Source organism: Ylistrum balloti, unplaced genomic scaffold (genome assembly GCF_031769215.1).
Source record: "Ylistrum balloti isolate Yb309-2 unplaced genomic scaffold, AGI_CSIRO_Ybal_v1 Utg369694, whole genome shotgun sequence".
Taxonomy (NCBI): Eukaryota; Metazoa; Mollusca; class Bivalvia; order Pectinida; family Pectinidae; genus Ylistrum; species Ylistrum balloti.
Genome location: NW_026781928.1, coordinates 200,919 through 211,974, shown reverse-complemented (window position 1 = coordinate 211,974; position 11,056 = coordinate 200,919). Strand labels below are relative to the sequence as shown.

At 36.5% G+C, this 11,056-nt stretch overlaps 1 protein-coding gene across 1 annotated transcript; it reads left to right on the top strand.

Moving 5' to 3' along the window:
* The first annotated feature begins 914 nt into the window (after positions 1–914).
* Positions 915–9,708, top strand: LOC132565132 (transmembrane protein 267-like). The gene is made up of 3 exons (XM_060229743.1): positions 915–984; positions 3,914–4,380; positions 5,978–9,708. The coding sequence occupies exons 2-3, from the start codon at positions 3,958–3,960 to the stop codon at positions 6,308–6,310; spliced, it is 756 nt and encodes a 251-aa protein (XP_060085726.1). The 5' UTR covers positions 915–984; positions 3,914–3,957; the 3' UTR covers positions 6,311–9,708.
* The last annotated feature ends 1,348 nt before the right edge of the window (positions 9,709–11,056 follow it).

Here is an 11,056-nt window from a genome sequence, read left to right as displayed (position 1 = left end):
TAACGACGAAAGAAATTTTGTCATCGATTTTTCTGCTCCGACACAAATTTAAAAAATGAAATTTAAAAACTTTTATATGTGCATATCGGGTTTTCTTTAAATTGGTGCTTAAAACATTTTGTAAGCATTTCATACCAGAAAACATCATAAACAGTGGAATATCGCCTAACTTGGGCTGTCAGTATTTAAATGGACGTCTTCTTGTTGTCAAACGTAACATCCAACTCTCTGACGTCAAGGAACGAGCTGATATATCTCAAACATTTTAAACACTGGCTTGTTTTACTTCTAAATCTGATCTTTTTGTATGTTTCTTCTTTAAAAGTGTACCAAAACGACAATTTAATTTGTTTCCATCTGAAGAAAACAAGTCTCACTCTTATGATAGAATATTAATCTGAACTCTTGTAAAAATAGATAGGCTCAAAAATGTTGTTATACTCGGGAAATAATTATATGATATTAAACGGAAAACCATTACTATCCTCTTTATATCACGATTCTATCAACACGTTTTGATAGTTCTCAGTAATCAAAAATATTTTTCACATGTTCGTCAAATATTAACCTAGTTAGTATCTTTCACGAATGCGTAACACGAATGAAAGATACAAAACATTTAATGACACGAGTGAAATATAGTTATTATTACCCAAGAAATTAGTTAAATATTCTATTAATTACATCACAATTCAAAAAGCCAAATGTTGGCACATTCAGGAGTCAAAAAATGATTCATGATTTGGGATTTTGTCAGTTTCATTTGCGGTAAGAGGGAGATTGTAGGATTTTATCTTATTTTTAGTCACTCCCTCTTCGCATTTTAATCGTTGTCAGTAGCGTGCTTATCGATGTCATGTGTCATCTTAAAATAGAAACAACGTGTCAGCGTTAAATGTTGTGAACTGTCCGGGTTACGCACATAACCAGCTACACGATGATTGTTCCTGGACATTTCTGTTATATTTCTGCTAATCATACCAGGTGCGAACATTATTGTCATTGACATATAATCATCAGCTGAGTGTGTTGTGGTTAGACAATGAAGAAACGAATGTCATTTAGTCTGATCGACTGGAAGACTTGGGTAACAAGTCCATTTATAGTGCAATGGTGTTAGAAATCTTCGCAGGTATTGATAGCAAAAGCTGGTGCAGGCAGGACAAGTCCTATTGGTAGCGCATTTTGAAAGTGCAGTGCTAATGTTTTGTTAATGTAGAATAAATATGATAATGAAGGACAAGTCTGTTGATGTTATAGGACAAGTCTGTCGATAGTGTAAGACAAGTCTGTCGATAGTGTAGTGTAGGACAAGTCTGTTGATGTTGTAAGACAAGTCTGTTGATGTTGTTTGACAAGTCTGTTGATGTTGTAAGAAAAGTCTGTCGATAGTGTATAACAAGTCTGTTGATGTTGAAGGGCAAATCTGTTGATGTTGTGGGACAAATCTGTTGATGTTGTAGGACAAATCTGTTGATAGTGTAGGGCAAATCTGTTGATGTTGTAGGACAAGTCTGTTGATAGTGTAGGACAAATCTGTCGATAGTGTAGTGTAGGACAAGTCTGTTGATAGTATAGGACAAATCAGTTGATAGTGTAGAACAAGTCTGTTGATAGTGTAGTGTAGGACAAGTCTGTTGATGTTGTAGGACAAATCTGTTGATGTTGTAGGACAAGTCTGTTGATGTTGTAGGACAAGTCTGTCGATATGGTAGTGTAGGACAAGTCTGTCGATATGGTAGTGTAGGACAAGTCTGTCGATATTGTAGGACAAGTCTGTCGATATGGTAGTGTAGGACAAGTCTGTCGATACTGTAGGACAAGTCTGTCGATATGGTAGTGTAGGACATGTCTGTCGACATTGTAGGACAAGTCTGTCAATATGGTAGTGTAGGACAAGTCTGTTGATATTGTAGGACAAGTCTGTCGATATGGTAGTGTAGGACAAGTCTGTTGATATTGTAAGACAAGTCTGTAGATATTGTAGGACAAGTCTGTTGATATGGTAGTGTAAGACAAGTCTGTCAATATTGTAGGACAAGTCTGTCGATATGGTAGTGTAGGACAAGTCTGTTGATATTGTAGGACAAGTCTGTCGATAGTTTAGTGTAGGACAAGTCTGTCGATAGTGTAAGACAAGTCTGTAGATATTGTAGGACAAGTCTGTTGATAGTTTAGTGTAGGACAAGTCTGTTGATGTTGTAAGACAAGTCTGTGGATAGTGTAGTGTAGGACAAGTCTGTTGATATTGTAGGACAAGTCTGTTGATATTGTAGTGTAGGACAAGTCTGTTGATATTGTAGGACAAGTCTGTCGATAGTGTAGTGTAGGACAAGTCTGTCGATATTGTAGGACAAGTCTGTCGATAGTGTAGTGTAAGACAAGTCTGTCGATAGTGTAGTGTAGGACAAGTCTGTTGATATTGTAGGACAAGTCTGTCGATAGTGTAGTGTAGGACAAGTCTGTTGATATTGTAGGACAAGTCTGTCGATAGTGTAGTGTAAGAAAAGTCTGTTGATGTTGTAGGACAAATCTGTTGATGTTATAGGACAAGTCTGTTGATGTTGTAGAACAAATCTGTCGATAGTGTAGGACAAGTCTGTCGATGGTGTAGGACAAGTCTGTTGATATTGTAGGACAAGTCTGTCGATAGTGTAGTGTAGGACAAGTCTGTTGATATTGTAGGACAAGTCTGTTGATGTTGTAGAACAAGTCTGTCGATAGTGTAGGACATGTCTGTCGATGGTGTAGGACAAGTCTGTTGATATTGTAGGACAAGTCTGTTGATGTTGTAGGACAAGTCTGTCGATAGTGTAGGACAAGTCTGTCGATGGTGTAGGACAAGTGTGTTGATATTGGAGGACAAGTCTGTCGATAGTGTAGGACAAGTCTGTCGATGGTGTAGGACAAGTGTGTCGGTAGAGTAGAACAAATCAGTTTATAGTGTAGGACAAATCTGTTGATAGTGTAGGACAAGTCTGTTGATAGTGTAGGACAAATCTGTTGATAGTGTAGGACAAATCTGTTGATAGTGTAGGACAAGTCTGTTGGTAGTGTAGGACAAATCTGTTGATAGTGTAGGACAAGTTGATAGTGTAGGACAAGTCTGTTGATAGTGTAGGACAAGTCTGTTGATAGTGTAGGACAAATCTGTTGATAGTGTAGGACAAGTCTGTTGATAGTGTAGGACAAGTCTGTTGATAGTGTAGGACAAATCTGTTGATAGTGTAGGACAAATCTGTTGATAGTGTAGGACAAATCTGTTGATAGTGTAGGACAAGTCTGTTGATAGTGTAGGACAAGTCTGTTGATAGTGTAGGACAAGTCTGTTGATAGTGTAGGACAAGTCTGTTGATAGTGTAGGACAAATCTGTTGATGTTGTAGGACAAGTCTGTTGATAGTGTAGGACAAGTCTGTTGATAGTGTAGGACAAGTCTGTTGATAGTGTAGGACAAATCTGTTGATAGTGTAGGACAAATCTGTTGATAGTGTAGGACAAGTCTGTTGATAGTGTAGGACAAGTCTGTTGATAGTGTAGGACAAGTCAGTTGATAGTGTAGGACAAGTCAGTTGATAGTGCAAGATATTTAAGCTCTCGGCTCCCATTATTGTGCCAAAGATAGTGCAAAATAAAATTTCAAACAAGTATGTCACAGAATCTAAATTGTAGAAAATAATGATGTGGTCAATGTAATTATGTATACATAGATATATATCAATAGACAGTGGAGAATTCCCTTGTGCTAACCCAAACTTGGATGTCCCAGGAAAATTAACCCAACATGTTAACAACTATATATATATACATACACAATTCCTGTATATTTTAAAATGAAAAAGGCAGGCATTGTCCATATAGATATAAGTGGTGTCATTTTGATTGATTTTTTTTTTTTTTTTTTTACATACCAGGAATAGAGTAGCTGGGAGTTTGATTCGAGGAGCTGTCTGGCTATATGAGGGAATTTAAGACTACTAGACTTATCATATACTCTGTAGAACAGGGTAGATATCTGGATGTCAACTCTAAGTGCCTTCTGGATTTGCAGATCCACAAGTATCACAAAATGCCAAGTTTGACTTCTTTTTCAGTTGTCATTAATGTACACACAATCCTGTATGAGTTACTACTGTATAGTGCTGTTTGTGGAGGAGATATCCTGTTGGAGAGAGAATCTGAAAATGTGCCACTTCGAATCTTCCTGGATAGTGTAACTCATGGACTGGTAGGATTCTTTTCCTGGGCTATTGTGATTGAACTTCGACCTCTGACCTCTGGACACTTCATTGGGGCCCTTATCCAGTGTATTGTTTGTATGGGTCTGTCTATGGTGGTTGATGTCGACCATGTGTTAGCAGCTGGAACACTTAATCTCCAGGTACGTTTTATCATTCTATAATAACGTTCTATCATTAGTGATGGGAAATTGGTTCAAATCCATAATTAATTATCAGTTAAAATCAGATAGACTTTTCAGTGTAGTTAATTAATTATGTAATCAGGTGAGCTTAAATGATTCAATAATCCATTATATCTGATCATCAGCCCATCACTAGGGGCCAAGTGATCAGCCCATCACTAGGGGCCAAGTGATCAGCCCATCACTAGGGGCCAAGTGATCAGCCCATCACTAGGGGCCAAGTGATCAGCCCATCACTAGGGGCCAAGTGATCAGCCCATCACTAGGGGCCAAGTGATCAGCCCATCACTAGGGGCCAAGTGATCAGCCCATCACTAGGGGCCAAGTGATCAGCCCATCACTAGGGGCCAAGTGATGATTGATTGTGGTTTTTCATTATCAAGCATCGGTGCCTCAGTATTTTCATGTCCTTTAACAAAAAACAAAATTCATATTGTGCATAACAGAGATGCCATTTGCAAGTGATATTCATTAAAATGTAAATTCCAGGTATCTTTGCTTCAGGTTACAAAAAGAAAGAAATATTACCTTAAGGAAGAACGTGTTCCCTTTCCATGAATATTGAACACACAGCCAGCCAATTATTGATTACACTGAAAAATCTATGTGAAATTTATCATCACAACAGATGAGTTTAAATGATCAGATAATTAATTATATCTGATATCAGTCCAACACTAGTTATCTACCATTATTTTGTACCTCGCCTGAGGGGCCAAGTGAGCTATAGTGGCATCCATTGTCCATCCTTTGTCTATGGTTAAAATCTACTCAGGTATCCATGACTAGTAATGATTTACAGTTGACAGATGATGGATGCTACTGTTGCTGACTTTCTTGTGCCTCTGTATACAAAGAACTGTACACCTTAGATTTTTTGTCCAATTTTAATTTAAACCCTGTTAAAGTTATATGATTACAGTCGTATAATTCCAGATTCAAAAGACAGTGGCCAGTTTATCATTAAAGCTAAAGGGAAAAATCCATTAATTACGAACTTAGATGGTAACCATGATAACACGTGTTACTTAATGACATCAGATTCCATCAAGCTATCATACATCAATGATTTTGAACAGCTGATCACTTATGAAGTTCTCAATCAAAGTCAAGGGGTTGAATTTTTAACAATTAAACAGCACTGGTTTATAATTTTACAGAACAGCAATCTCTATTTATGGAGTGAGATGGCCTTATATCTAGTGTGTCTGGGTATAATGTATATCACTAGAGTACAAAATCTAAGTTTGCGCTTTAAGAATTTTCTAACTTTAGCAGTAGACTGGCCACTGTCATTTGAATCTGGAATTTTTTGCTCTCCAAAATTGTTCTTTAAATTAAGAAACTGAATCCTAGGTTTCAAATGAAGGGGAGATAATTATGTATGCTAGAAGGAAAATACAGACGGATAAGCTGTTACGTTACACTCTCCATTCCCCATGGAACTGTAAAATTTTCTGAGTGTACAATTTTAAAAAAACATTTCGTGATTTTTAAAATATGAAAGTTAACTTCTGTTAACATTGACTGATTTTTACTAAACCTGATTTTGTAGGATCTGATCTCCTTACCCAACAGGCCACACTTTCATGCAACGACTATCATTATCCCGATTGCTGTGATCCTGTGGACACTGAGTGATGTGTACAAGGACAGTTACTTTGGTGTACTGTGTCCACTTTTCATCATCGCCTGGTTGTCACACCATATAAGGGACGCAACAAGACGGGGTCTGTGGTTACCTCCCTTTGGTAGCACTCCTCCATTGTCACAAGCACTATACATCTTAATGTTAATGATACTCCCAATATTTATGAGGATGTTTTTGCAGATTACAAAATCAAAAATAGTACAGACTTATGTAGCTACTGATAATGTACTTACATGATGTCTCCATGACTGTGACCTGTAGGTAAACCATATGAGAGGAATTTGTCCCAACAGAATTGTCCTGCAATATGGCAATGCATAAATCTATAGTGCTTTTAACAGGAACCAGGGCGTTGCTGTGTTTACATTATTGATTAAAACTGTTGGTAGAAGCTTTTTTGTTTTTATAAGTTGATTGTTTGGATTTAATTGTAATTTTATTGCTGTAGTGAAAAATGGAGAAAATTGACTGGATAAATAATGATGATGTTTCGGATTTCTTTGTCACCAACAACAGCTCCAAAAATGACAACTTTAAAGGATTTGATGTGATTGATATGGAGGTGCTGAATGGTAATGTTGCGGCTGATACAGATCCTGTAGATTTCCTGAAACTGATCATTGATGAGCAGTTATATGATATATCAAGCTTGTGACCATCTGTTCACAATAAAACACACATGGGAATATATACATGGGAAAGTAGCTTGATAAAATATCCTTAACCTGTGAAAATTGATGAAATGAAAGCGTTGATTATTGCGATAAGATTGATTAAAAAAATGACTAGTCTGAATATTGTTATGTAGATGAATTTTTAGTGGGATTATTGTTTTTATACAGAAATTTGTCTAAGGAGAGATTTCATTTCATTTTGTTTTAAACTTGAACCTGGACAACATTAAGAAATTTGTACCTTGTAGACAGGTGGGATTTGATACTTGGTTTAAGACAAGAGCTTCCCCATACGCTATAATGGACACTGGATATAGTCGTGTTCGACAACTGAACATTGTCAAGGCTTCATATCCACGGAAACCAAACATTCAAAATTAGTAATACTACTCAGCTCAGAAATCAATATTGACCGGGTTTGTAAAGCTGTGTAGGTATACTGTGTAAGGTTGACATATATAATTGTTCATCCTTATATAGGATATACTGAAAATTGTAAGTATTGACGTCCTAGAAACTGTTGCTACCATCCATGTGGTCATAGATTTTTTAGCCAGGTGGTTTGTTAGAGTCATTACGTCTGGCCACAAATGATCATAGTTATATGAGGAATTTCACAATCATAATACATATGTCACAATGAAATGGGTTGTGATGAAAGGATTCTGTGATATTAGAACCAGCAGTGAAAGCTTATGATGGCAGAGACACATACATATATATAATATATTTATATTGCCACTTTTCATTCTGCCACTGGCAGCACTCTGAAAAAACAGACAAGATCAATGAGGTATGCAATCTAACACGTCTTTTAGACTACATCAGTCATACAAAAAAACAGTAAAATTTTTAGATAAGATCAACTTATACTACACAAGTGTTGTCAACCTCAGGTCATCCAATATCTGGCCATATCCATTCAAAATCAAGGTTGACAGGATGTTTTAAAGGGTCCTTAATGAAAAAGAGACAATCAATTTTATCGTATCGTTATCATATTTGTATGTATGTATGTATATGATGTTTGTTGCAATGTTTGAATATTATTAAGACCAAATTAAATCCAAAAGTTTATGTAGAATTTCTTAAATACTGAACAAGATTAGGATGGTCGGTGATGCAGTGGTGACACATCTCTCACTCAGGGTTTTATTCCCTGACATGAACCTGAAAAAGTATGGGATCACCTGCTCAAACAGGTGGGTTTTCCCAGGGTAGTCCAGTTTCCTTCCTCAATACAACTCCATGTCTGCTTTTCATCCAGGCCAACAAGAGTTATTGATATTACCTTAAAGCCTGTTTCACATTTGTTGTAAAATAAATGAAGTTTATATATTTTTATATTAGTATTACAGAAGTCAAGAAATAAACAAATCTGGTGAATCCAGTATTTTATTCTAACTGAGCGGTTCAATCCTATGGCAAATATTAAGTTGGCCTTGTGAAATTAGCTTAGTTGTTGACACGGCTTTATCTATCTTAAAAAATTGAAACTTTCACTTGTTTAACATATGTATTACTTACAATTACCTGTTATTCACCTGACAGAAGAGCAATGTTTATAACTAATATTTTTTTACTTTGAATCACTAATTCATAAAGCCCAGAGCATCCTAAAACCAGTAGTGTTAATGGGACAAAAAATTATAAGAAATATGACAGCTTGTTTGATTGGTAAACACTTCTCAGACAACATTCCATCAAAGCCTGCAGCAATATTATCTCCAGTGTTTTTGTTATGTATGCATTCCATCATACTCATAAATATTGAAACTTAATTGTGAAAATGGTGTCTACCTTGTGTGGTTGATTTTTATGTGCCAGAGGGTTTCATTATCTACTTTATCCAGAGCTAGTTATTCACTTGGGTTGTCTATCTATGGTAATCATCTATGCTCCCCGGAAATTTCAGGGAACATAAAGTCACTTTTTCTGTCCATCCATCTTTTCGTGTCCTGCACACAGTTAAGCAAGAATCATGAAACATTGTGCATATGTTGGTCATATGATGGCCATATCCAGTGTACCAAAGGAAGGGCCCTCGATCTCTCCATTACAGAGTTATTGCCCTTTGTTAAAATTTTGTGTCTGCAGCTGTATCTATATAGTTCTTATGGTACATCAGGCTATAAGCCTACCTGTATTGTGAACTTAAAATTGTATGTGGTATCTGTGTCTTTGCTTGTATTATAATTAAGATATTTGAATTTGTTTTTAACATTGATTGTATTAAGAAGGTGGGCATTGTACAAAATTCAGGGCCAACAACCACTTTTTTACAGAGTTATTGCCCTTTGTTAAAATTTCATGTAGAGGAAACAACTTTCAATTTTTTACACTTAAACTAGGTTAATGAAATTTGGTGTATATATAGATCATTCTAGGACAATATGCAGTGTACCTAAGGTCTTGACTCTTTGTTGAAATTTCTTGTGTGCAGCATAACTTTGCAGGCATTAAAACTGGGTTAATGAAACTTTTAATACATTGATCATATGAAGCAATGTCAGGGCCCACAACCCTGCTTTTACACAGTTATTGCCCTTTGTTAGAATTTTATGACCATAGCATAACTTTACCTTAATTCTGTGCAACCAGGATCATGAAACTTGGTGGATACATTGATCATACAAAGAGGATATAGGACGCACCAAATTCAGTGTCTGAATCCCCTTATCTACTGAATTATTGCTCTTTCTTATCTAATAAATTCATTTTCATGTCGATAGTTCATTTCATTTCAGAATGATTTTATTTGCAGGGATCTTAAAGCAAAAGGGATTGGGCAACAGTCACAGCCTCTGATAGCCCATGCCTTAGATACATTATTCATAGTTGTTATGGTATATCAGGCTATAAGTCTATATTCACGTTGAACTTAAAATTGTATGTGGGTTATTTATTTTTGCTGACTTTGTGGGTTTTATATATCTACAAATAAAAAAGTGTTCAAAAATCTATACTTGTTTGTTGATTTTGTTAGATTTCCACAGAATCAAGTGCCTGCTAAACAGACATCTTTTGGATTTTCAAACAAATTCTATCCTGTAATAAGCCTGCAGCATGATCTTCAATTAGAGGTCTATTTCATTGGTTTTCCTCTTTAGATCAATGCAGAATGGAGGTTACTGTGAAACCTTCGTAAAAATCACTACTAGTCATACACAACTGAAAGGATTTTGACAAAGTTGGGGCAGAAGCATCCTTGGGGAAAGTTTATTGGATTTGCCCAAATTCAGTCTGAAGCATTGTTGAATGAAGGGGAATCCATTTTATTTAAATGGTAGGTCTCTGCCACCTAGGGTCTGAGAGGTGGGGCCAAATAGGGATATAGAGCAGATTCTTTGAAATCCTACTCCTCCTGTAGGAATTATTGGATTTTGCCAAAATTTGATCTGAAGCATTGTTAGGTGAAGGGAATCAATTGTTTAAATGAAAGGTCTAAGTACTGTGGAGGCTGAAGAGTGGGGCCCAATAGGGGTAAAAGAGGAAATTCTGTAAGTTCCTACTTCTGTAGGAATGATTGGATTTTGCCCAAATTTGGTCTGAAGTATTTTTGGGTGAAGGGGAATCAATTTAAAAACTGTGGGTCTCGGTCATCTGGGATAGTAGAGGCCAGGCCCAGTAGGAGAAATAGAGTAAATTATTTGAAATCCTACTCCTCCTGTAGGAATGATTGGATTTTGCCCAAATTTGGTCTGAAGTATTTTTGGGTGAAGGGGAATCAATTTAAAAACTGTGGGTCTCGGTCATCTGGGATAGTAGAGGCCGGGCCCAGTAGGAGAAATAGAGTAAATTATTTGAAATCCTACTCCTCCTGTAGGAATTATTGGATTTTGCCCAAATTTGGTCTGAAGCATTGTTGGATTATGGGGAATCAACTTTGTATACACAATGGGTTTCAGCCTACTGGTGCCTGATGGTGGAGCCCGATGGTGGAGCCAAATAGTGGAAATTTTGCATGTTCTTTAAAATCTCACACCTCCTATGAGAATAAATGGTTATTGTCCAAATTTGGTCTGAACTAATCTTGAATGAAGGGAACTAAATTCTGTATAAACGGTACATCCCGGCCCCCAAGGCAGGAGGAAATGGCCCCATTGGGGGACTGTTAGTTCTTAAATCCTTCTTGTATACAATGATATTGTCCATGTTTGGTCTTAAGCAGTTTTTATGAATACTTAATCTGGCCTCTATTGACCACAAGGATGGAACCCAATAGATAACTATATCAAAATTGTTTGTCATGTTTGAATTTCTTGATTAAATGCCTGAATAGCTAAACAAGCCAGTTGAGCAATGCAGG

Coding starts and splice junctions, on each gene's coding strand:
- LOC132565132 (XM_060229743.1), top strand. CDS start 3,958: ATGAGGGAATTTAAGACTACTAGACTTATCATATACTCTGTAGAACAG. Junction 4,381..5,977: donor CTGGAACACTTAATCTCCAG/GTACGTTTTATC, acceptor CTGATTTTGTAG/GATCTGATCTCCTTACCCAA.